Raw genomic sequence first — 27,733 nt, 5'->3', positions numbered from 1 at the left:
AGGATGGAGGTCTTAACCTTTGATAGTCAGCTCATCTGCTGATGCTCCCTTCCTTCTCTACAAGATCTCTCACTGTCTCTGCCTCTAGGAGTAGTGTGATATCCTCAGAGTAGCCGGCCAGTGACAAGCACAGAGGACACATGAGGTGCTTATTCATTTTTTACTTAGTACGGTGATTATTAACAATAGGGATTTGTAGGAAAAGCAAGTTTGGTAATTCAGTAGTGACAAGAAAGAAATAACCCATATATGCATATTTTCACAACCGTAAGGTATATTTAGTCTAAGTTCTAAGAGATACTGAACATAAAGTTTGACAGAACCCTAGCCAAAGGCAAAGCTTAAAATGGCTTAAAAAAAAATCTGTTGTTGTGGTTCTTCTTATTTTTAAAAGTGTTTGTTGTTGTTATAAATTTTTTAATGGAAATATATAGTTAAAGTATATTTGGAAAATAGAAGTGGGCATTGCTTTATAGTTGCATTAACATTTTGCTCTGTTTCTTTCTAGTATAGCAATAGAGGAATTGGCCTGATTTAATCTTTCTAACTCTGTATAGTTGGGCATGTGCATTTCAGGACAGACTGCCTGGGGATAGAAGGTTCTTAGCCTAAGCTTTTCCAGGGGACTATCTTGGATCCAGTTACAGGACTATTCCCATAATGCAGGATGCCCATTCACGAGGAAAAATATTTGCGTTTCTGCTTCATCTGGATGCCTGTAGGAAAGGTCGCCCTGTCCACAGCTCTGCATCTGTGGAGTGCTGTTCCTAGAGCTGCTGTTGTGAGCTCCGCCATGCTTTCCTGATACTCCTCTGTTCTCTCTTCGTGAGTGAAGAGACGACGTGTTTACTGGGTCTCTAGATTTCTAATGTCCTTTGTTGCCTTTACCTGTGTGTGATAGTGTAGCTACTGTAAAATTGTTGCGTTATAACCATTTTTGCGTTCATCACCAATGTTCTTGGAGTGCATCCTGCAAAGTCAGCATCGCAGTTGAATATTACACACAAATGCAATCCTACTTAGAAGTGTTGGGGCAGGGCGCCTGGGTGGCTCAGATGGTTAAGCGTCTGCCTTCGGCTCAGGTCATGATCCCAGGGTCCTGGGATCGAGTCCCGCATCAGGCTCCCTGCTCCTTGGGAGCCTGCTTCTCCCTCTGCCTCTCTCTCTCTCTCTCTCTCTCTCTGTCTCTCATGAATAAATAAATAAAATCTTTAAAAAAAAAAAAAAAGAGTCTTTGTCTCTTAAAAAAAAAAAAAGAAGTGTTGGGGCAGCGCAGAGCCTTGGGAAGCTTCCGGGTAGGACCCGGGTAGGACCTTTCATCATCATCATTGTGAGATGTCTTTGCTAACTACCGTTTTCCTACCTTATTGGTCACAGAACCTTCACTTCAAACAACATCCTGCAGAAATTTTGTTCTTCGGCAGTACCCTCCAGAAATGCTGATGATCCTATTGCTTGATTTTTCTTTTGACATTTAATTTTGTTCTGTGGGAAATTTGAGGCCAGCCTGATTTTTTGTTTCTAGTTCAGTGCACCCCCTCTCCCCGGCCAACCTGCTTGCATTTGCAGTGCCCTTTTTAGTACTGTTCTAACAAAGACAAAAGAAAGCAGCTGTGTATGTGCTCAGAAAGGGTCTGGGTGTGCAGTGTCTGATGCAGAGACTCACAGAGGGCTGAAGGAGCCGATGGAAGAACTTGCTTCAAGAGCAGAGGCCTGTTGCCTCTTATCGGGGCATTTCAGGCCTTGCCTTTCTGAGTTGGTAGAACAGTGGGAGAGGAGCCTACTCCTGTTTTCAGGGCTGTTTGGCATACAGAATGTGGAGCCTCCATTGTATCTTTCAGTCCCTCATGCTTAGAAACCTACACCAACGTGGAAAGCTCACCAGCACTCAGCACACTGCTGCTTTTCTATCTCCAGACTGTTTTAGAGCTCACTTGACAGAACATAAAAGCCACACAGAGCTGCTTTGTTGCCTCAGTGTTCTAAACTCAGTGAGGCCACAGTGCTTCCCTCCGCACCACTCCTCCCTGGTGACAGGTGTGTTCTTGGGGTTAAGGAGACTCCTTCAGTGCCCTCAAGTGGCACCAGAATAATCTGATAGTAAGATCGTAGAACCTGGGATTTTGAGCTTCGGGTTCCACATAGTATTGGGTCACTGAGGTAAAAGACCAACCTAAAAATTAGCACCAGGGTTCACAGAAACTACCAGCGTCATGGGACTACTGTGTTACACAAGTAGAAATTACTGTACCAGTACAGCCCTCGACTGGGGCCTGACACACAGGAAGGCCTCCATAGCTGTTCGCTAATATCATCGTCTGTGGTCTCATGGTGCTGACTCAACCTCAGTTTGGTTGACTTCTCTTTCTTACTCGGTAGGTCAAACTGTGCTGAAAACATCCGCAAGCACATTTTACACACGGGCAAACATGAAGGAGTCAAGATGTACAACTGCCCCAAGTGTGACTACGGAACCAATGTGCCTGTGGAGTTCCGAAACCACCTGAAGGAGCAGCACCCCGACATCGAGAACCCTGACTTGGCTTACTTGCATGCTGGTAAGGGCTAACGCTGTTGACATAGTTGTAGTTTTTATTCATCCAGAGCGTTAGGATGCTAGCTGTCCATTACTGTCACTGACTTTGACACAGTAGAGCACGTGAGAGCATCTGCTTCCAGACTTCTAAAAAAGCACATTCCGGGCTTATCCCACTCGACTGTGAAAATGGGTCTTTTCTATCGTATGTCATCAAGAGCAGCTATGACAAAATAATCCCCCCAGGATGATAAAGTTAGTAATAGCAAATAGTCCACGCTCGGTTGACTGAAACGATAGCAGTTTGAACTCCACATTTTGACTAATTGGTAACATTTTTAATTTTTTTCAAAAAACGTTTGTGCTTTAAAATGTTATGCCCTGTCCCTGTGTATCACTGTCTTGGGATGAGTACCTGGGAAGGGAGAGCGTGTGCCCCAGGAGGGTGAGTTGAGCAGCTCGGACAGCATACCGTGATGTCACTTGTGTCCCAGAGATTAGGGGGGACTTGTCCGCAGTGTGAGGGGCACGGTGCTGACAGCAGAGGATGACCGCTAAAATAGTCTCGCCTCCTCGGGTCGGAAGTCCGCACTCTGGAAGCCCCAGAGGTGCAGCAACAACGACAGGGTTCAGCAAATCTATCCCTGTGCATAGCCCAGCGTTGTTGTTTCATTAGCAAGCATGCCTTCCTCCATGTTGAGTTCTTACTGTGCAGCAGCAGGGTGGGTCACGCACATGAGGACATGTTGGAGGAAGTGCTTATCCTGAGGGATTTAGAGAAAGTTCCAGAACGTAGGCCAAGCAGTACTGTACTTCAGTGATGCCAGTTGATACAGGGAATGTTCTAAGCAGATGCTCTGGGATCAGTTAGAGCCACGTGAAAACCCTCCTTCTTTCGGTACTGGCCCTGTGACCTCAGGCAGGCCAATCTCGTCACACCTCAGGTTCCTCCTCTGTAAATCTACATGGCGGTATCTGTTTTAGGGGTCTTTGTGAGAAATGAAAAAGCTAATGGCCAAGCGCAATACCATTTATGCCTGCCTGGCAGAAGCAATGCAGAAGGGCTGGGGGTCATGGTAGTAATGCTGGACATGTGACCACAGTGTTTGAAAGTCAGGGGAACCCCCACCCAAAATGCAAAAGTTATGGGAAACCCTACCCATTGCAAAATGCATAAGTAATGTTTGCTCAGATAACGTTTACATTAGAAGAAACGGAACTTAGTGAATGATTTGATTTAGAAAGATATTCTTAACTATTAGTTATTAATACATTTGAGAGTGTCTGCATATAAGGTTATTACTTGGTTTTTGCTGATGTGTCCTTTCAAATTTCTGTTTATGCTCATATGACTGGCTTTTTAAGCAATGGTGGAATGTCTGTAGTTGTCATCTGTGTTGTATCCAGGGCTGTTTTTGAAAAACAAAAACACAGGTCGGTATTCCTTGCGTGTTGGTAAGGTTGTTACTGAAATGCTTTGAATTGGACAGTTTGTACCTTTAGGCACAAGAACAGATAAAGTCAAATTGAAATATCTTCTGGCCATCAGTGCCTATGGATTCTTCCTTAAGATGAATCATGACCATACAGAGGCCATACTGCCTGTGGAAGGAGGCGCTTCGAGTAGCCACCAAGCAAAATGATCTAAATTGACGCTGCGTCATCAGGAAAGTACGGTTTTCAAGAGAGTCCTGCTGCACCTCCTTCTTAAGGTGCAGTGTCGGTGTCTTCTGTCTCTCCATTGCACCAACTGGATATCACAAATGGGTTATTTCCCTAAAATAAAGGATTTGTAACTTTCAGATGAACGCTGAGGAAAGGAGGAGGAACTGACTGCAGAGCACAGACACACATTGCTTTTGTCGCTCTGCGCAGAAGGACAGACCGCGTGCCCTGTGCCGTCTGCAGGAGCGATGCTGAGTGTCCCTGGAGAGATGTTTTGAGATAGTATTAGTATAAAACAAGTTTTAAGAAAAATTATTCTAGTTTCTTTGTGTATATGTGTGATGCTCATGCGCATATAGTCCTGGTTTTCGGTTTATGTTTATAATTCTGTTTGAAACTGTTTTCTGCAGAAGTCTCTGTAGCTAGCATTCCTCACAGACCAAACCCAGGTGGTACACGTGGGATGTCGGTTGTCGGTTTCTCCCCGGGCATGGCAGTAGTGCTCTTTGGTAATATTTTTGCTTTGATAAACTTAACTCAGTTAAGAGAAAACTTTAAAACGGTAAAGTTTTTTAGGCTATGACTGGCTTTTTAAACTTGTAATTGTAAATCATCTGCAGTACATTTAGGGCTATGAGAAAGGAACCTTCCTCAATATACAGTAAGATATTGAATCAAGCTGTTGCTGTTCTTCATTCCGTATTGTTTGGTGGTGGAATTAGGCGCCACAGTTGATCCATGCTGGGTGGTAGGGACTGGGCTGGGTCCGCAGCAGCATCCAGGTTTTCTGCAAGAGTCGTTCCTGGCCGGAAAGGGTACCATCAGCTGTGTTCTCTGGTGTCCGCACTGTTCATGTGCTGAGCATCTTATAGCCCAGCATTTAATGAAGCATATTTTGCAGTTCTTTTAATAAAAGGTTGAGTTTAAAACTACCCCAAAACAGACAAACTAAATCGCTCTGGTCCTCACGTGGCTCTACCGTGTATATCAAACATGCAAAAGACCATTAGAAGGGACACATTAACCGGCAGCCACAGAAAAGTGCCATTTGGGATATTTTCAATTTTAATTGAGATAATATCTGGAAATTTCTATGTTAAAGTAAGGTATCTTGTTTTTTGTTGGAAAACAGCTCTGCAGAAAGAGGTTTTGCTGTGATTGTGTGCTTCCCCGGGTTGGGTACGTGAAGATGTACCTGCAGTCATGGAGGCGATGTACTTGAGTCAGAGTTCCCCAGAGACCAGGTCACATCCTGGTGCTCCATGCTGTCAAGGTCGCAGACCTTTGCACATCTCAGAGCTTCCCGTCCTCATGCGTGCAGTTAGGAGCGTTCTGTGCTTCTGTAGGTGTGTAGGCGTGGCCTTCAGGGTAGGATAGATTTGAATGTCGGCCCTGTTTCCTTGTTGAATGACTCCGGAACTGTTGTTTTAATTCTGTGGGTCTCGCGTCCCCCTCTGTATGGTGGGGACAGTAAGAGCTGTTAGGACAGTGTTGTCCACCATCTGTACCAGGTAATGTGCTGTGTGCACAGTTACTCGTGGCCAGATGGAGCATCCATGGTTGCCCATTGTTCTCCATCTCCATCACTTCTGTGGGTAATTCATGGTCTTGCCTCTCAGTGATTTTCGGGAACTAAAAGAATGATTTTAGTATCATTTCTCATTTCATACTCCAGAGAATTAAAGGTTCTATGTGAACTCTAATTTTGGTTATAGCTTTGTTTGAAAAACAGATAAAAGTGGTTATTTTTCAAATGAAAGTTGATTATTTAGAAATGTATTTGTTGATTTCCAGGCATTCGGGGATTTTTCTAGTTACCTTTTTTTTAACTATTGAAATGGTAATATAAATTGATTTTAGCTTCTATCTACTGTGCTTATAGAACATGATACTGAATTATTTCAGTCCTTTGAAATTTGTTTATGCTTTCTTCGTGCCCAGCATTTGGTTAGTTTTGGTAAATGTTTCAGACATACTAGAAAGGAACGTAAATAATGGTGCTGTTTGGTGTGTATTCTGTGTTCCTTACATATCACTTACACGGAGTTTTTTCACTGTGCTGTTCAGATTGTCTATATTCTTATATGTTTTTTTATGCTACCTCTATCAGCTGTGAAGAGGAGTGTAGTAAAGCTGCCCACTATGATTGTGGATTTGTTGTTTTTTGTTTTTTTTTAATTCTCTTACTTTTGGCTTTACATATTTTAAAGATCTATCCCTGGCTACTCAGAACTTTAAGATTATTTTATATACATACCCGTCTATCTTTACAATTATGAAATGTTCCTTTTTGTCTGTAGTAATGCTTCTTGCCAGCATTCTGCATTTCATACTGGTGTAGCTTCATCAGCTTCTTTATAAGCTGCATTTGGTTTTTTAATCTGTGACAATTTCAGTCTTTTACAAGAAACAGTCTTTTACTTTGTATTTATACTTTATATCATTATCGATACTTTCATCATGGTCAAAAACTGAAACTACCCAAATGTCCATCAAGTAGATTGTACAAAAGGCTATGTGTTCACCGAGTGGGATGCTTTGCAGTAGCGAGGATGAACCAACTACAAAAAAAAAACAACTGTAGATAAATCTCACAGTCGTAGAGTTGATGAACTAAAGCTTTTCTATACATATATTTTTTAAAAAAACATGATTTATTTGCTTCCTGTATGTCTAGAGAGATTCATTTAGGTCTACTCTAGATCCAATATGATGAAATTTTATAATCCTATTAATCCCCACAAAATTGACATCAAATTAAAAGTTGCCAGAATTCTGTCATTGTACATTATAATTTTTTTTCTATTTAGTGAAATCCATTTCACCCCACGAATGATCTTTATTTGACCTTTGTCTTAGCAGTTGCTTGTCTGCCATCTCTGTTACCGAAGAATTAGCTTGGCGTTCATTCACTGCACCCTGAGCGGGAATGAAATAAACTCCGTGTTTGCAATACAAGTGACCTTCATTCAGTCTTGGGGGTTGGTTATGAACACCTGAAAGAGCGGGGGATGAAGACTGAGAAGGCTGCGGAGAAGGTTGAGGGGAGCACGTGTGGTTCTCGTGATTGTGCTAAAGAAGGAAACAAAGATGGTTTTCTCTCGTGAATTCCAGGTCCACACCAGGTCAAAGCGCGGTGCTTGCTTCTGAGGTGGCGCTTGCTGCTGTTGGTGCATGCCCGCAAAGAACTGGGCGGCCTGGCCACTCTGTAGTGTGACTGTGATGTCCATTTAGTTCCTTTGCCTTTCCTCTGAGAAGCTGGGATTTCATTGTCGGAAATGTGTCTGTGTTTTCTAAAGGTGATGATCAAATGATCTCTGTTCAGGAGAAATTAAGCATTAAGTGATGACATGGTATTTGCTCTAATTCCTTTATTTTCTACTGTTGTAGGGTTTTAAAAAATTCATATTTAAATTGATATGATTTTTGTCAGTTCTTATATATTAAGACTTAATCATTTAAAAATGTACATTAAGTTACCTGTACAGTGTGACATAGTCTCTTCACAAAGTGGGATTTTCGTATTGTTCCATAAGATAATCAGTTTTTTAATTCTTTAAAACATGTATTATTTAATTGCATGCCATAGCGTTTTCCTCTTCCCCAGGTATAAGAGGAAGAATGTGAAAGTTTGATTCTTATCAAAACTCCACATCCATTTTCTTTCCAACACTATCTAATCCAGTACCATTTAAACTGTAACTACACTTAACTGATTCTTTAATTCTCTGCAAGCACATCGCTGCGTATTCGGGCAGATTGAATTCCATATTCCACTCTGGAGCCCCTTTGCTTCATCTATCACAGTTAAGATAAAACAGCTGTAGCCTTTTGTATCTTAACCATTCCCTCTCATTTAGCGGAATATTCAAATTTCCTCATATAAAAGATTTTCTTCATCATTAATTAAAAACATTCGCGTTCTGATCTACAGAGCCCTGTAGAATGTAGTTTTACCCAGATTGTGGGGCCTTCTATTTTTAACCCCATTACTTTCAGCCCCTTTTGTTAGTTGGTGCTCTGACACATGTCATGACATTTTGTACAATAATTCATTTTATGAAGAGGTCCAAAAATCTCAGAAAATCCTGACAGTGTCTCATTGGTTCTCCTTACATAAACCAATTATTACTTCAACCTAAAAAGGAACGAAATTTTTTCTGACATGATTGCCTTTGGTAAATCCATGCTGACTCACTCCTATTAAATTGTACTTCTCCAAATGTATCATTAAGCTCATCCATAAGTATCATCTCAAATTTATTTCCTAATATAGATGTTAGACTAGCAGCTCTATAATTTTCAGCCTCTACTCTCTCTCTTTGTAACCTTCAGACTGGATTCCTTGTTTTCCATGCTCCTGGTATTTCACCACTGACAAAAGACTTCCTAAAATAATTAACAGTTCAACAATTTGATTCTTTACCCTCAGACAACACCCGTGGGTTAATTTACTGTTTGTCTTAACTGCTGCTAAATGTCTTTGTTCCCGTCTAACTCCTTTCTGTGTACTCTGGCGCCTTCCGTCCGGCACCGTGCTCCGTGTCCATCCCGGCGTGGCAGGTTCGAGTAACTGGCTTTTCTTTTTGCTCTCTCTCCCTCTCTCAGTCCTGTTGGATTTCCTTGGTTTAGAACTAACTACCCCATGTACTGTATAGCCGGTGGGGGAATAATGACAAAGTAGGGGTTCTCATCGACCAGCTTTTTCTGGTAATAGACTTGCTGTCCAGGACCGGTTCATTTGCTGGATGCTTATCAGTAAATGCAGCATTACTGATAAGCAGATTCTCTCGACTCATCCCTCTTTCTCTTTTATTGAATAATATACTGAAACATGTTTTTTTCAAAACCTTCTAAGTGTACATTTTAAAATATTTTTAATTCAGTCTGCTTAGGAAGAAATGTTCTAACTTTTCTTTGGTATGTCCAAAAATGTCTTTTTTCTGCTTATCACTGTGGAGCAGGGCTAAGGACATACATGCTTCTTTCCATCTGTGTGGTCCACGCTTCTGCCACCTGCTTCCCACGGCCCTCCTGCCATCGGGCAGTCCTGCTTGTTGGGGAGTGCGATGTATGTGGCACGGCTTCCTGCTTTAGGTGGCTGGTGGTGCGTGGTACTAAAGCACACTGTTACTTTACACGGTGGCATTGTGACTTCAGTTACAAAGAAACGAAGAGGAAGGGGGGTAGCAAGAGTGTCTGTGCCAAACTTGTCACCAGGCCATTTCTTCAAGACAAAGCTCTTTGGTAGGTGTTATTCCCAACTTAAATGCTTTTTAAAAAAAATGGGTCTTCAATAGGCTAACTTGCCCACGGAGGCTGTGTCACTGCAGTGGAGCCCACTGAAATCCACGCCTGTTTGCCTTCCAGGAGTCTGCCAGTCATATCATGCTGCACGCACAGGAGCTAAAAACAGAATCAGCCTCTGTGGGTTAATGAAATTGTTTTCATGAAGCCTTAACATTTTGGAGTTTTAAGACTTCAGATCAATGAAAACGTGAGCTATGAAGTAACGTATACTAAATAAAAAGAGCCACCAGGGTAAATGTTTTCACAGTTGTACTTCCGCCACCTAGTACAGAGCCTGGCAGATGGCCCGGGTGTCAGGCGGATGAACTGGGTTTAGTGTCCTGACTCCATCGCTGTTGAGATGTGTGACCTGAAGCAAGTCACTCAGCCACTCTATGTCTGTGTTCTCTGCCACAAGGTGTATAACCCTGATTAGCCTTTCTGTTGAATATCAGATTAAATAATGCAGAGATTTTCTTTAAAAGAAAAAGATAGCGGGCTTTGTTATTGCCCTTTTAACAGGAAGTTAGAAGGAAAAGACTGAAATGATTTCTTTGCATTATTTGAAGTTGCTATTAAGAGTAATGAATCTTGTAACCTATGTGTTAGTGAGTATCCATATATCAGCATGACAGTCTGAGCGTGTAGCTAAAGTTAGGGCTAGAGAAGGTCCTCATATAGCTTTTTTTCAGAGTAGAAACATCACTTTATTTATTTGAATTATTTCTATTCTTTGTTATTTAGTATACTTTATATTTTTAAAAAATGTTTTTATAAATGAATATGCTGAAATAGTATCCTTCGTAGTATATATTTCAATGTTCTATAAACTCCTTAGTGGCAGTCACAACGTTTAAAATAAAATCAGAGTCCACAATTAAAATATAGCTTTTGTTAGCAACACCTCATACAGTTGACTGAAGACAACCTGAAGTTCATGTAAATCCATTCAATTAATCATTTTTGATGGATCTCAGGCGCTCAGAGCACTCAGGCTCTTTCCCTAGCTGTATGATCTTAGAAGTTTTAAAGTGAGGTTTAATTTTTTTTTGCCAGAAAAAAACTCCATGCTCTTCTTTCTCAGGAGGCCTAGCAAAGTAGGATTAGCCTGGGTGACTCAGAGCCACGTTGAAACTTCCTTTTCGGCTCTTTCCTTGCTGCCGCGAGGTTATACAGGCACATGACAGTATGCTTACCTCATCACCAAGCAAAACTGTGATCTTATCTAGGCTAACATTCACAGCATTCATGAACTGAATTCTGAAAGTTAAAATAGTTAAAGAGAAAAAAGAAAAGAAAACAAAATTGTGATCTTATCCCCCCTGACAACTTCATTTATCAAAATTTTAAGGGGAAAAAATTGATTGTGGAAAGTTAGAGTGGGTGCAGTATGATTTTATCAGGTAATTGATGTGGCTTTTATTTTTATATAGACCTTTTATCAACTGTTTAATTCAATATAATTTATATATTTTAAAAATTTACACACCCTCACATTCATATCTTGACCCTGACTAACATGCAATTTTATATGAGAGAAACATGGTGGGCGTTGGCAGGTCTTACTGCTGATAGTGCAAAACAGTTATCGTTTCCTTTGAAACCCTTTATGGAAGAAGAATGGAACAGGTTCTTCGAAAAAACATATTTCAGTTCCTAAAACTTCGAATTAAGTTTAGGAATACTATTTAATTAGTATTGAAATTTAGGTCAGAAGATATAAAATGTACATTATCAATCATTTGCAAATGTATTTATTTCTGTTTTTATTGAGCAAAGTTACCATCTAGCAGGTTTTCCTTGTTTTGAGTTTTTCTTTTGAAATTTTAAGCTTACAGAAAAGTTGTGAAAATAGTGCAGAGTTCCCAAATATCCTTTGCCCAGCTTCCCCGAATGTGAGTGTCAGATATAACCGTGACGGGATTACCGAAACCAAAGACCACCTGCTAAGCCGCATCCTTCCTTCCCATCCCCCACCAGGTCTCCTTCCTGCCGTTTTTCTTCTTTCAGAGCTCAGCTCAGGGACTGACGTGCCCTCTGGTTCTTGTGTCTCTTCAGTCTTTCATTGTCTCTCACAACCTTGATGCTTCTAACGAATAGGGATCAGTTATTCTGTAGAATGTTCCTTGTTTTCCAGTAGTCTGACATTTACTCATGATTCAGTTCAGGTTCTTAAAGCATCTCCCAGAGTAGACATGCAGCACGTCAAGGTATGTTATGGCGGACAATGTAAACTGGACCCATTGAGTGAGGTGGTATCTCCGTATTTCTCCACTACAGACCTACTATTTTCTCCTTTTTAATTAATACACATCTCTGGGGAGATACTTCCAGATTATGCAAATAGCCTGTTTCTCCTCAAGCATTTGCCCACTATTTTTGACATTCATTAGTGGATATTGCCTACAACAGGATCTGTGGAGTTTTAGCAGTAATACTCTCTTCCCCCGTTCCTTCTGCATTTAATTGGAATTCTTCTTTAAGGAATATCTGCCCCTTCACTCCCAATTATTTTTTTATTCAATTTATTTTTACCATTATGGATTTATTGTACTCTGTGGTTTACAATTCAGTGTCATTTTTATTTCTTAGTCAAATTGCTCCAGCGTTGGCCATTGTGAGCTCCTTCTGACAAGCTTCTGTGTCCTTTGGGGTGCCCCCATCCTTTTATGACCATCTCTACTTTCTAGCACCACAGTGTGCTCCAGGCTCATCTATCTGGTGATTTGCCTGCCCTGATCCTGAAATCACTGTCTTCTTTAAGCATCTTTGGTTTCTTTTACCGGAGAAGGGTGTTTAGAAACCAAGATATGCACACTGTGTATGCTCATTGCTTCTGTGCACCCTTGGCTTGTGGGCTTTCTCAGCAGACAGAAGTAGGAAATGTATGCACGCATGCTAACCCCTGCATTTCCATAAATACACAGTTTATCGATCCATCTAAAACATTAATTACCAGGGCGCCTGGTTGGCTCAGTCATTAAGCATCTGCCTTCAGCTCAGGTCATGGTCCCAGGGTCCTGGGATCAAGCCCCGCATCGGGCTCCCTGCTCAGCGGGAGGCCTGCTTCTCCCTCTCCCACTCCCCCTGCTTGTGTTCCTGCTCTTGCTATCTCTCTCTCTCTGTCAAATAAATAAAAATCTTTAAAAGAAAAACCGAACAAACATAAATTATCTTAGACCTAAATACGAGAACTAAAACTATAACACCCCTAGAAGAAAAGATATTAACAAATCTTTGTGACCTTCGATTAGGCAATAGGTTTTTGGATATGACACCAAAAGCACAGGCAATAAAAGAAAAAAAAAATAAATTGGACTTTATCAAAATTAAAAACTTTTGTGGTTGAAATGACACCATCAAGAAGATGAAAGGAAAACCTATAAAATTGAAAAAAAATCTGCATATCTATCTGATAAGGGGCTTCTACCTAGAATATATAAAGAACCCTTGAACTCAGCAGTATCAAGGCAAATAACCTAATTTAAAAACAGGCAAAGGATCTGAATGGCCATTTTCCAAAGAGGATACATAAATGGCCAGTAAACACATGAAAAGATGTTCAACATCATTGCCAGGGAAATGCAAATCAGAACCACAAGGACATATGTCATCTAGGTTGTTTACTCTCTTGGTAATTAAATAAACAGAGCTGCTGTTAACATTCACATATAGGTTTCTGCGTGAGTGTAAGGTTTCATTGATCTTAGGTAAATACCTGGAAATGAGATGCCTGGACAATACAGTATGTATATATTTAACTTGTAAAGTCAACTGTCAGGCTGTTTGCCAGAGAGTCTGTACGTCTGATGTTTCTACCAGCATTGTATCAGTTTCTAGTCACTCTGCATCCTCACTAGCACTTAGGATTGTCAGGTTTTCTAAGTCATTCTAATAGGAGTTTAGTGGTCTTTAGTGGTTTTAATTTGTATTTGATCACTACTGATTTTGATTGTCAGTGCTTGTTTGCTATCTATTTTCTTTGATGAAATGTCTTTTGAAATAGTTTGCCCCTTTTCTCATTGGATTACTGAGTTCTGGGAGTTTTTAATGTGTTTTTGATACAAGGCCTTTATCAGTTAGATGATTTTCAAATATTTTCTCTCAGGTTATAACTTGCCTTTTTTTCCTCTTAACACTGTCTTTCACAGAGAAAACATTTATTTTTATTTTTTTAAAGATTTTTATTTATTTGAGAGAGAGAATGAGAGAGAGAGAGAGAGCACATGAGGGGGGGAGGGTCAGAGGGAGAAGCAGACTCTCTGCTGAGCAGGGAGCCTGATGCGGGACTCGATCCTGGGACTCCAGGATCATGCCCTGAGACGAAGGCAGGCACTTAACCAACTGAGCCACCCAGGCGCCCAAAAACATTTTTTTTTTTTAAAGATTTTATTTATTTATCTGACAGAGAGCACAAGTAGGCAGAGCGGCAGGCAGAGGGAGAGAGAAGCAGGCTCCCCGCCGAGCAGGGAGCCTGATGCGGGGCTCGATCCCAGGACCTTGAGATCTTCACCTGAGCCGAAGGCAGATGCTTAACCAATTGAGTCACCCAGGCGCCCCAGCGAAAACGTTTTTAATGAAGTAGCCCCCCCCCCCATATCCGCAGTTTAGCTCTCTGTGGTTCCATTCAGCCACAGTCAGACTTGATCTGTAAGCAGATGGCCCTCCTTCTGATGCCTCATCAGAAGGTCATTCATAGCCTAGCACTGCCTCATGATGCCCCGTCACTCATCACGTGCACATTTTATCATCTCACATCATCTCAAGGAGAGAAGGGTGAGTATGGCACAATAAGATATTTTGAAAGAGAGAGAAACCCCATTCACATAACTTTTATTAACAGTATATTGTTCTATTTTATTATTACTTGTTGTTAATCTCTTACTGTGCCCAATTTACAAATTAAAATTTATCATAGGTGTATATGTACGGCAGTACAAAATAGTATGTGTACTGTTCGGTACTATCTGTGGTTTGGGGCATCCGCTACGGTTCTTGGAACATGTGTCTCATGAATAATAGGGACTACAGTATTCATGAAGTCCAGTTTATTGATGGTTTTCCTTATGGTTTGTACTTTTGATATGGTATCTAAAAACTGTTTGCCTAACCCAAGTTACAAAGATTAACTCCTATATTTTCTTCTGGAAGCTTTATGTTTTTGCATTTATTTTGCATATATTTATATCTGTGATCTATTTTGAGTCAAATTTTGGATAACATTAGGTACAGGTTGAGGGTTTTATTTTGGTTTGGTATTTTTTTTTTTTTTGAGCAACAGTTGTTGACAACCGTATGCCTTTCGCTTTTGTTGAAAATCAGTTCACAGTATTTCTTTGAGTCCATTTCTTTCCTCTCTACCACCGTAGCAGTTTCTAAAATTAAGCATGCACGTGTCTTAAATTTTATCCTAAAATTCCCATAATTGGATATATGTAAATATAATATATTTATAATATTTATAAATATATATGAACATATATATTCCCCTTCATTCCACATACCCCTGCTCTTCATTTCTCTGTGATCTATAACGTAAATTCCTTGACAGTCTGTCTGATGTGTCCCCGTCTCGTCCTTCCCCTGAATGACTTTGTGACTTAGGGTAGGTTACTGCGCCTGTTTGTTACAATCATTCAGAGAAACCTTATGAACAAATAAATTGAGATATGCATATTTACATTCAGAATATGGTGCCCAGTGAAATTATTGTTCCTTAATCCTTTATATTAGTAAGAAAAGCCTTTTACTTTTTGCTTATAATATGATTCTTTTATGGTTAGTTTTACCATCATAATAAACAGTACTCAATAATTTAGTATTCTGTGTTCAGCAGATTTTTCTTTTTTCCTTTTTTTGTTTCAAGTTTTTATTTAAATTCCAGTTGTTAACATATAGTGTAATATTAGTTTCAGCTGTAGAATTAGTGATTCATCCCTTAGATACAACACCCAGTGCTCATCACAACAAGTGCCCTCTTTAATGCCCATCATCCGTCTAGCCCCCCGCACCCGCCCACCTCCCCTCCAGCACCCCATAGCTTGTACTCTATAGTTAAGAGTCTGTTTTATGATTCGCCTGTCTCTCTTTTTTTCCCCCCTATGTTCACCTGTTTTGTTTCTCAAATTCCATATACAAGTGAAATTATATGGTGTTTGTCTTTCTCTGACTTATTTCTTTTAGTATAATAGACTCTAGCTCCATCCACGTCATTGCAAATGGCAAGATTTCATTCTTTTTGATGGCCGAGTAATACTCCCTCGTGTGTGTATACCCTACATCTTCTTTACCCATTCTTCAGTTGATAGACATTTGGGCTCTTTTCACAATGTGGCTGTTGTTGATAATGCTGCTATAAACATCAGGGTGCATGTATCCCTTTGAATCAGTATTTTTGTATCCTTTGGGTAAATACCTACTTATGCATTTGCTAGGCCATAAGGTAGTTCTATTTTTAGTTTTTGAGGAACCTCCATACTGTTTTCCAGAGCGGCTGCATGAGTTTGCATTTCCACCAACAGGGTAGGAAGCTTCTCCTTTCTCTGCATCCTCATCAATGTTTGTTGTTTCCTGTGTTAATTTTAGCCATTCTGACGGGTGTAAGGTGATATCACATTGTAGTTTTGATTTGTATTTCCCCAATGATGAGTGATGTTGACCATCTTTTCACATGTCTGTTGGCTATCTGTATGTCTTTGGAAAAATGTCTATGCATGTTTTCTGCCCATTTCATAACTGGATTATTTGTGTTTTGGGGTGTTCAGTTTGATAAATTCTTTATAGATTTTAGCTAATAACCGTTTATCAGATGTCATTTGCAAATATCTATTCCCATTCAAAGGTTTTGTTTTAGTTTTATTGATTGTTTCCTTCACTCTGCAGAAGCTTTTTATCCTGATGAAGTCCCAGTAGTTCATTTTTGCTTTTGTTTCCCTTGCGTCTGGAGTCGTATCTAATAAGAAGTTCCTATGGCCAATGCCAAAGAGGTTGCATCTTTTCCATTTATAATTGCACGAAAATCCATAAGATACTAGGAATAAACCTAACCAAAGAGGTAAGGATCTGTACTCTGAAAACTATAGAACACTTATAAAAGAAATTGAAGATGACACAAAGAATGGAAAAACATTCCATGCTCATGGATGGGAAGAACAGATATTGTTAAAATGTCTATACTTCCCAAGGCAATCTACACATTTAATGCAATCCCTACCAAAATACCACCAGCATTTTTCACAGAGCTAGAACAAACAATCCTAAAATTTATGTGGAACCACAAAAGATCCTAAATAGCCAAAGCCATCTTGAAAAGGAAAAGCAAAGCTGAAGGCATCACAATTCCAGACTTCAAGTTATATGGCAAAGCTGTAGTGATCAAGACAGTATGGTACTGGCATAAAAACAGACACATAGATCAGTGGAACAGAATAGAGAGCCCAGAAATGGATCCTCAACTCTATGGAAAATATAAAAGCAGGATAGAATATCTAATGGAAGAAAAGACTGTCTCTTCAACAGCGTTGGGAAAAATGGACAGCTCTATGCAAAAGAATGAAACTGGACCACTTTCTTACACCATACACAAAAATAAATTCAAAATGGATGAAAGACCTAAATGTGAAAAAGAAAACCATCAAAATCCTACAGGAGTTCACCATATTTTTCTTACTAGCTAAGAAGTCACTTTAAAAATTTACTCTTACTATCTCACACCCACTAGAATTATCTAGTATCAAAAAAATAAAATAAAATAGTGTTGGCAAGGGTGTAGAGAATTTGAAACCTTTGTGCACTGTTGGGAATTTAAGATAGTATAGCTGCTATGGAAACAGTATGGTGGTTCCTCAAAAAATTAAAAATAGAACTACCAAATGATCTAACATTCCCACTTCTGAGTATATGCACAAAAGAAATGAAAGCAGATCACGCTCATAGCAACATTTACAGTAGCCAAAAGAAACAACCCAAATGCCCATCAACAAATGATGGGTAAAGAAAATATATAATATATATTCTGTAAGTTATATTATGTAATTATGATTATATATCATTATAAATTACATTATGTATAATATGTATATAATTATATAATACATACATTGGAGTATTATTCAGCCTTAAAAAGAAGGGAATTCCAACACATGCCACAACATAGATGAACCTTAAAGATATTATGCTGAGTGAAATAAGGCAGACACAAAAGAAAAATGCTGTACGATTCCACATATATGAATATGAGGTCCCTGGAGTAGTCAGATTCATAGGGACGGAAACTAGAATGATGGTTGCCAGAGGCTGGGGAGAGGAGACATGGGGAGTTGTTTGGTAGGTACACTTTCACTTTTGCAAGATGAAAAAGTCAGAGATTGATTATACAACAGTGGGAATATACTTAGCACCACCAAACTGTACACTTAAAGGTTGTTAAGATGGTAAATTTTACTTTATGTGTATTTTACCACAAATAAAAATTTTTTAAATTACAAATACAAAAAAAATATACTTATTTCTTCTCTATTTCCTGCATGGATGCATAGCAGAAAATATTAAATAGGTATCTCTGTTGGTGCGGGGTGATTAGGGGAGGGAGTTGATTGGGATGGGAAAATGAAAATGAGGAAGTTAATACAGAAATTATACTAATTGGCTTGAGACTCTAAAACTAAATAGACCAAAAAGATATCATATGATACATTTAATCAGCATCGGAAATGTATAAATCAATTGAGTAAATTTGCAAAGTTAATTTATTCAGGAAAAATATGAAGAAGCAAAATATTTTAGCTTATATAGACATGCTTGTGCTTTTTTATTTTTCCTTTTCTTTCTATTTCTAACTAAGATTTAAAATACTTAAATACATTCTTTTAATAGATGAAAATCCATCATAGTAAAGTAGTCACTTAAATCACCTAATAGCTTTTATTGTAGCAGACTGTAGCGTAGGCCCCAACCAGATAAAATCATAGTTTTGATGGCTGGTCTAGATACTTCTTAAAAAGCTCCACTCAGACAGGCTCACTCTTGTCACCACTATTAGTGCCATTTGTTGAGTAGCATGTCAGCGTGATTGGCACAGAGTCATTTTTTCATCTTACGAAAAATCATAATTTTAATGCACGCTTAAAATAAAAACCTCACGCAAGTGATTTTCTGTTTATAAAGGAAAAGGCAAGACTCCTTTGCAATTAGCATAGATTATTCACGTTGCATGGACTGTAAAATTTTATATTCCTTTTTTGGGAGAGAACTCTTTTTAGGGGACTGCCTTTCAGCATTTCCTCCACATTTGTTATCTGGTTCATGAAATTAGAATGGACTCTAATACTGGTTTCTTTCCAGATGTTGGCCAGGGACAGATTTGGATTCTGTTGGCTTTAAACCGAATCTGCATCTCAAACTAACAGGAAGTAGATCCTTGAATCTTGGAGTAAGGTTTATGTCATTAAATCTCATTTAGTGATAAATGTCTTACAGTGATTAAATAAGTTAATATTTGTAAAGTACTTAAAATAGTGCCTGGCATATATTAGGTGCTCTATAAGTAATTAATAAAGTATTGAACTGAAATTACTCTGTGTCTTCTGGGTTCTTTTAAATTGTGCCAGTAGGTGCTGCTCTTGAGTGACAAGAGTGGATATTCCAAGTTATATTTGATATTAATACGTGTCCTGGATTGATGGCATAACTTACATATTTGTGTTTATATACCTCAGTCTCATGATCAGAAACAGAATACACTGTTTACTTTAATGACTTTCTTAATATAAAATGACAAAGATGTGAAAATGCCCAGATAGTTCTCTTGAAATGTCAGAGTACTGTTTGGTAAATACTATAGCTGGTTTCACCTAAGTTTTTATTTTTTTAAAAAGTACCAGTCTCATGACCTTTCTCACTTATCAGGCAGTTAAGTATCATATTTTAAACCTCTTTATGTTGGCAACTAAATAGTTACTGAATCTCTTGACTAGTCAACACTGAACTGTGGTACTCCTTGGTGTTTTACAGATAACCCGTCGGTAGGATTCAGCTTTGTTAGATGAACCCTGATATTCAGGCGGACCAGATAGAAGCGGGGCCAGATGTAGTCCCTCTTGTGCACGTGTAATTGTAACGTTAGTTCATATCCTGTAAGCGCTCTTTCTATGGAAGCGAGTGTCACGGACCGTGTTTGCTGGGGGGACGGAAAGGCGCTAGAACCTCTGCAAACGCAGTTAGTGTACGCGAAGCTGATCGACCTGAGTCGTGGGAAAGCAAGTGGACGAGTACTTGGCTCTGTAAGAATTGGGGAGTAAGAGGTGAGAAGCGAGACAGGCTGGACGCCGAGCAGGTGAAGTGGCCTTAGGGTCCATAAAGGGGTTGTGAGGGGATTTAGCTGAAAGTTGGATTGCAAAGAATGTGCAGTAAAATGCTGAAGAACCGAGAGAAAAACAGGATGGCCCTTTAAATGTGGCTGAATAACACTTTGGGTTTCTTTTGTTTTACTTTAATGTTATTCTAATACATCATCTTTGTCCATATTTCTGGCCTTTCCCCCGTACGTAATGAGGAAAAGTTTCCTGTGATGTATGCTTTTGGGTCATGAATCTTTTACCAGTCAAAGAAGTAATTTTGGTTTTAGATATGATTCTGTTATAGTACTTAATATATTTTCTTTTTTACCCCAATTTCCCTATCTGTGTCTAATAAATTATGTTAGAAAGACATTTTTAAGATGTTTTATGTTCAGTTTGAACATACCAAATTTTTAATGTCTTTTTTACATTGAAAAAGACATTTGAAATTGGGGCTATGTATTTTTATTATTTATGGCAGAATCAATTTGGGTATGTTCATCTTCTAGGCATTAAGATGTCTAGATATTCACATATTACATTAATACGTATATAATCATTTTCACTCAGCATATACGAACAATAGTTTATTACAATAATTCAGATAAAATCGAATGTGCTTGCCCTAAAGGTTTTGAGTTAGGCCCCAAGTATAGCCCACTTATTTATGCGGGCATGTGCTCTGTGTGTGTATATTTGCTCATGCTCCAGTTTTGTATGTTCGTGCTCTTCTCAGTGTCCACCTGAGCTAGCCCTGCGCTTCCACACAGTGAGGGGCATGACCATCCTCCCTACCCACTATGCCTGCCTCATGAGCAGACAGGAGTTCCTGTGAGGTTTCCTCAAGTACGCCCCTCTTTCCCTCCACTCTTTCCCAGCCATGGATCTTGTCTCTGATATGAATCCTTATATGAAACCCCAAACTGTAGAATTCTAGGAAGCTGTGATACGCTGTTTGCAGTTACAGGACTTTATCCCATAGAATCTGATCAGGAAGGCACCAACCAATTTCAGAATTGAAGTGGTCTAACCTTTCCCTAAATAGCTCCAAACTGTTCCTGAAAAGCATTCTCACATTTCTGGTGACGACCTCTGAGTCCTGTCACAGAGAAGTTAAATCAGTAATTTCTAAACCTTTTTAGTGGGGCAGGTTTTGTAAATTTTGTTGAGTTGATGAGATTTACATTCTTCTGCTTCTTAGTATGTCGCAAAACACATTTTAAAAGTCCTGAAGTGACTAGAAATTTTTTTTTTTTGTTTGAGAATTTGTAACTACTTTTGTGTTCAGACCTACCAGATCACCACCAAACAAATATGGACCTTTGTCCGCCCACAATGAGCCCAGCACACTGTGCTATGGGCATCAGAGACAGAGGAGTGAGCAGCACAGGCTTGGTCCTTGCCTTACTAGGGATTATTGATTTAGTGGAGAATCGACATTAATTGAACAACCACTTAAATAAATACCCAATTGCCATCTAAGGCCTACAAAGATAAAGTCGAAGGTGCTTTGGGAAGGCATCTGGGGACGTGATCTGTGTAGGGCACCACGTGAGACTCCTGCCTTACACCTCATTCTTGAAAGAGAGTAAGAGTTAAGTGGGAGAGAACGTTCCAGGCCATGGAACAACACAGACCCCAGGAAAGGGGGAAATAGCAAATTCGAGGAATGCTTAGAAGCCAGTGTGTTGTAATACTTTTCTAGTTGGCTTAATCTTATAAAGCCTTTTCCACGATAAGTTTTTTCTACTCTTTAGAGTATAGGAAAGATGTAAAAAGAAGCACTGAGTTCATTCCATTGTATTCTAAATAATTTGCTACATTATATGTGATAATAGTGGTTACATATGAGCACTCAATTTGCCAATTAGTGGGCTGTGTTTAAGAGTATCATCTCATTTAATTTCCCAAATCACGCGATACTACTGTCCTTCCCAGTTTAATGGTGAGGGGGAGCGTGAGGTTACAAGGCTGGCGAGGCACGTGGAGCCAGCCCCTGGTTTCAGTGTGGCCGCCATGATGCTGCTGCCTTCTCAGAAGGCCAGGCTGTGTCACGTGCGATGCTTGGGTCAAATGTCATCTCGAGTGTTGGATGGGTCAGTGTTCACTCACAGAATCAGAACAGTTTTGAGAGCTGAAGAATAAGGGATTTATGCTAGAGATTAGACCTTTTCTAACTGTGGGAGTTAAATAAAGCCTTAAAAGTGGTCCTCGTGGAATCAGTCTGGTTTTATATATGAATATTTACTTTCAACCCAGAAGTTTTTCATGTGTCTACCATGTCTCACAAACACCACATGTTGGATTTTCTTGGCAAAATGCTACTTTCTGATATACCAGGCAGATAATGAGTTAAATTGAAGACCAAATCATGAAGATTAAGTTTTAAAACTTTAAGAATACAATTGGACTTGAGTCAGTCCTTAAAATTTCACAGGTATTGACCTGCTTTTAAGTGGAGACCACGGGAAGAAGTGGTAGAGTTCCTCAGGACTCTGCCTACTGGCCTGCCCACATTACGCTCCACAGTACCCACAGGTCACACATCCTGTCATTCTCTGCATGACATGGTTGGAGCTTCTGCGTGCTTCATGAGGGCGTTGTCATTTTAATTAAGTCCTTTCTGGTAGTTTATTATTCATTCTAGTTGTTTCACCATTTCCTTATGAATGGGCCACATAAAATTCAGAATCTTAACCTTTCCTCCTTTGGCTCCTTTTAGAACCTTTAGCTTAGGACACACATTCATCTCTTATGTCCATGCAGTGATCATAGTCTTTCTAACATGTCTTTCCACAGACATGGTGATTTCATCCCTAAGCATCATGTTTTCACACTAATATGGTATCTCTGTGAAGAGTATCTTGGACCACAGTACTAATCTAACAGATTTTTATCATATGCTCATTAAAAATCTAAAATTTAGTCTTTCTGTATCAGCTGCCATGGGTGGATTTCTAGGTAGTATTTATTAGAGTGGTTTTTCCACCAATTTCTTGACTCTGGCTGTGATATTAACCTTTTATAATTAAGATGCTCTGTCTCTTTGACACATAGTATGCCCTTTTAGTTCTTCTTAATCTTTTTTTTATCTCCGATCTTTTTTTTTTTTAATTTTATCCATTTACTCATGTACCACTTCGTTGGTACCTTTCAAATGCTAAATGCTCTCCCATTTATCCTTGTAGCCATGCTGAATTTTTCTGTCCTTTTTAATATTTAGGTTTTATTGGATGAATGTAGATTGCACCTTCTCTAACTGTGTCTTAAATAATTGCCACTTAAGGGAATTAAGAACTACAAGGGAAGGAAAATGCTGACCCATAGACTAAGCAGAGGGAGAAAACGTTCCCACTGGGTCTAATTTCCTAAGAAGGACCATCAGGATAGTGGCGAGGCCCTGAAATTATGGTCTGAATGACCTCTAGAAAATGATCAGTCCACAAAGGAACTTGCCTGTGTTTGCACCAAGCAGAATAGGGGTAGGTGGTAGTCACCCCACTGAAGAAAGATAGCTAGCTCCCTTGTCCTTGGCTGGATTATAAAAGCCCAAGGAGAGAAAATAATCATTTAGACCCCAGAGACAGAATTGACATTGCAGGGTAAGGCGTGATCCGAGGTTGTGAGTATAAGCTGGTGTAGGGATGGATACCTTTGACCCAGGAGACGGGGCTAGTAACGTATCTTAAATTCTAAACTTGCATTTTTGGTTATGTATCATCTGTTGTTTTAGGATATAAATTCTATTGTTTGTAATACATAGACATTTATCTAAACATGCATAGCTCAAACATCCATTAGACTTTTCACACTCTATGTTTCTTTCATGTTGTTTGTCATTCTGTAACTCTGAACTCTGAGAGTGAATATACTGAAGCAAATGAGGATTGAAATGTGAAAAAACTGACCTTCATTATGAGATCTTTATATGTTGATCTCACTCTGGTGCTTCCTATTTAAAAACAAAGTATAAGGTAACAAGTAGAGTTTCTGTATACAATGGCGTTCATTATCTCAATAATAATCTGACCAGAAGACCAATGAAGAACTATTATAAAAAGTTAATTGTGTTTTCAAATCTTTTATTTATCAACCCCACTTATAATTGAAGTGTGAAGGAGAAAGGCAAAGAAGTAGATTCAAATAATTAAGAAGAAAGGTATTATGTTTTTGTTCTAAAAATATTTAAATGAATTGAATTTTTATTTTAAATTCTTACATAGTCAAATGATGATGGAGACAAACTTCATAATATTTGTATGACCTAACAGTTACCGAAGATCTAAAAGACAGAACTGAAAAGGGAAAAAGAGTAAACAAAGCTTCACAATCAATTATGAGAAAATATTTGCAACATGTAAGGCAGAGCCAGGATTAATATAATTAGTATTCCCACAGAAGATCACTATGCCTAATTTACCAAAACCTCTCTCAAATGGATTTTTTTTTTTAAAAAGACAAATCTAGGGGCACCTGGGTGACTCAGTTGGTTAAGCGTCTGATGCATGATTTTGGTTCAGGTCATAATCTCAGGGTCCTGGGATGGAGCCCCACATGGGGCTCCATGCTGAGTGTGGAACCTGCTTAAGATTCTCTCTCCCTCTGCCCCTCCCCCCACCCTCTCCCTCTCAAAAAAAAAAAAAAAGACATCTGAATAGGCATTTCAAAATGCAGATTACCAGTAAGTATACACAAAGGTGTTTAACCTCACTAATTGTCAGTACTTTACAACAATAAGATGCCAGTTTTAAACTGTTGGCAGAAACCTAAAAGGTTGAAAATGACCCGTGATGGAGCATACTTTGGAAAGTTAGAAATCTTATGCATTACTGGTGGGAGAGTGACTTGCTAAATAAAACTCTGTTGGATTTTAAAATGCACATACTGTTGATCTCAGCAATTCTATTAAAGCATCATTCTTATGGAATAAATGTCCTGGTATATAGGGATACTTTGTTGTGAAGTTATTGTAATGGTCAAGAACATGTTAGTTATGTAATGGTCAAGAACATGTTAGTGCCCATCAGGAGGGGACTGTCCGTATAGTGGACAAACATGCAGCTGTTAAAAATGAGCTGGATGTATATGTACTGACCTGTGATACGTGATTACATGCAAAAAGCAATTGCAGAGGAATGGGCCTGCTGTGACTATTTCTTTCTTCAAGAAGGAGAAGGAACCCACCCCGCATATGTGTTTGTCTGAGCATGCAGAATCACGTAGATGCCATGAGCGAACTGTTAATACTGCCCATCTCAGGAGGTCCGTTTAGACGGTGAATGGAACCTGTGCTGCTTTTTCTTTATACAACTCTGTATTGCAATGGTTTGTTTCCATTACAAACACATATTATTTCTGTATTTTAAGAGCATCTAAGAAGATATTAAAATGGTATGCTGAAAGTGTCCCCAGTTTCATTTTTTAACATATGTCCTTGTTTAGAAAAAATGATGGGCCTAACAGTGCCAGCTTTTCTGTATTTCTTACGTGTTGCTTTTTAACATCAGGAGGGAAGGCAGTAAATGCTGTTAACACTATTCTAAAGACCTCAGTAATCAGAATTAAGGAAGTAGAACCCTCTTGTCCAGTTCTGTCAAGATTGCCAGCACGGGATGGTGGGAAAACAGGAACAAAAACAGTTGTCTAATAATGCGATCAGGCCGCTTTTGAGTCAGCTCTGGTCCTCCCTCATCTGTCTCCTTTAGGTGTTGCTTGTCATGTGTAAAACGAGTTTAGAAACCTCTCTGGTCATGGATGTCATGAGAATTAGCTTCTCAGATTACAGCCAGTCTCTTTGCAATGGTTCTTGGACAGTACATTCGTTTAAGTCATCCGCTAGGGTTCTCCCAAGATTCTGAACATTAGAGGGAACGAATCAGTCCCCTTGTCCCGTGCGGGCAGGGAGTTGTAGACAGAACACGCGTGACCCCTGCCCTTACAGGGCTTGGCACGTGAGAGAGGCACGCAGCAACCCTCCATCACAAATAGGACTTGCAGCCACCATGGGGACATCTGCTTGAAGGAAGATAGATCTCTTATGACAGAGTGTGTCAGGGGAGTCCGAGCTTCAGGGGATGGGGTTGACAAGCCTACCTAGGGAACTGACCTTCCCTGAAGGCCTTGGGCAGCCAGGGTAGCAGGATCCTGGGGAGCTGGGGTGAGGAAGGAGATTCCACGTGAGACCCAGGACATTGGGAGAGTCCAGAACTGGAAGATGTGGAGAGGGTTTTGAACTAAGGGAAACAGGAAACCAGGGAGGTAACAGGAGTGATGTGGCGGTCTCGGTATCACTCACTAGTGCTGTGCCTCGTAAGAAGTTTGGCTCTCCTGCACCTCTGTTCCTTCAAAACCCTGACATGATAAGTCCTACCTGGGGGACTGTTGTTAAGAAAAAAATAAAGTCTGTTCTTATCGAATGTCTGCTACACACAACTACTCATGGGGAGCTTGTGCCCTTGGCATCTAGATCCTTCTCTTCACCTCCAGCCCCCCCGACCCAAGACCAAGTCACACGCCCGACCTTTCTGGGGAGAAGGTGAGGACCAGGAGGGAACACTCACTTCTGGAATGGACGACATTTTCTTTTGGTGTTTGTTTCTTAATTGGGTTCCTTGAGCCATGTGTATAAAATGTACATTTCTTTCAGAACATTTACACAGAAATCCCGTTTGTTAGCAGAGGGTGACAGAAGGGAAGGTGCAGGGGGACCCTGGCTGAGTTCCTGCAGTGAGGGGGGCAGGGAGAGCCGGGGCACCCATACGCACCGCCACTCCTCTGGAAATTGCCCAAGATGATGCAGTTTCTTCCCGTGATTTCTCATAAAACTTTCGCAGTGGTTTTGTGGCGCACTTCATAATTACAGAAGACTTCTGCTAATCCCTACGGGATTGCTTGTCTAAATCCTGAATTTTCCTGACCACGTATTTGAGGATTTCTCATGTGTCCATAGCTGGTGCATTCCGGCGCCCGCGGCCACAACCCCCCCCCCCCCAGCCCTGCAGTGGCCCAGCGCTGTCACTCGCACTCATCCCTTCACCACCGTTTGAGTCCTGGGGCTCACTGGTTGAACACATGTGCTCCATGGGGACCTGTAGTCACGAAGCAGGAGTTTTCAGTAGGTTTTCTCAATAACAACCCATTGATTGAAAGGTTAGGGTGGTGTTCCAGGCATGAAAGGAAAAACAAAAGCAAATACACGGATCCACTCAGACACACACAGTGTACGATAAGGGGTGGGTAAGCAAATATTTGAATACGTCAAAGACAAGTAGGGTTATAATAAATCAGAATAGATCAGAGTTGCTCAGAGCGGCATTAAATAGGTTACGCATGTAAATTATTCCTTCTTTAAGTATAGATGAAGTTGCTGGGTTTTTTTCCCTTCATTTATTTCCTATTACATGAAGCTTATGCTTGATGTTATCGGCATAGAGCCACATATCAAAGATGCTGTTAGATGAGAGAATACACAGTCTTAAAGCGGAACTCTACAAAGAAAGGAAGAATCTCCCCAACAGTGGTGATGGTGATATTTACTGATGATTATTTTCTTCCTTCATGTAGAAAGTCAACAAAGCTATTCTGGGGCTGGAATTATTTCCCTTCTCTTATATGAATTTCTTCATATTCTCAATGACTGCTGCAAGATGGCAGGGTGGTGTTAGAAAAAAATCTGTCAGCCTAAAAATAATTATCTCCATTTCTGGATATGAATACTCCGTGGGGCTGGTGAACACTGAGGCTATAAGTTATTATTGATAGAAACTACAGAGAAAAAAGAGATTTTGACTTTTATGTCTACCTCAATTCTTTTTGCACACATCTTCCCTGCAAAATGGAAAGTGGGCTTGTTTTGGAGTCCAGAAAATGTACTGTAGCCTCGTGGATGCTTGTTACCACAGAAACA

General features: G+C 39.8%; 1 protein-coding gene across 1 annotated transcript in view; it reads left to right on the top strand.

The window, feature by feature from the left end:
* ZNF407 (zinc finger protein 407) overlaps positions 1-27,733 on the top strand; it is a 443,038-nt gene that overhangs the window by 300,938 nt on the left and 114,367 nt on the right. Inside the window, exon 8 of the mRNA XM_028102875.2 lies at positions 2,380-2,558. Within this exon, the coding sequence (XP_027958676.1) occupies positions 2,380-2,558 (179 nt within the window). The remainder of the gene's footprint in view (positions 1-2,379; positions 2,559-27,733) is intronic.

This window comes from Eumetopias jubatus, unplaced genomic scaffold (genome assembly GCF_037043125.1).
Source record: "Eumetopias jubatus isolate StellerSeaLion01/CBP00866 unplaced genomic scaffold, mEumJub1_p1.0 scaffold_16, whole genome shotgun sequence".
Taxonomy (NCBI): domain Eukaryota; kingdom Metazoa; phylum Chordata; class Mammalia; order Carnivora; family Otariidae; genus Eumetopias; species Eumetopias jubatus.
Note: the sequence above shows the minus strand (reverse complement) of the source record. Positions and strands in the feature narration are given on the sequence as shown.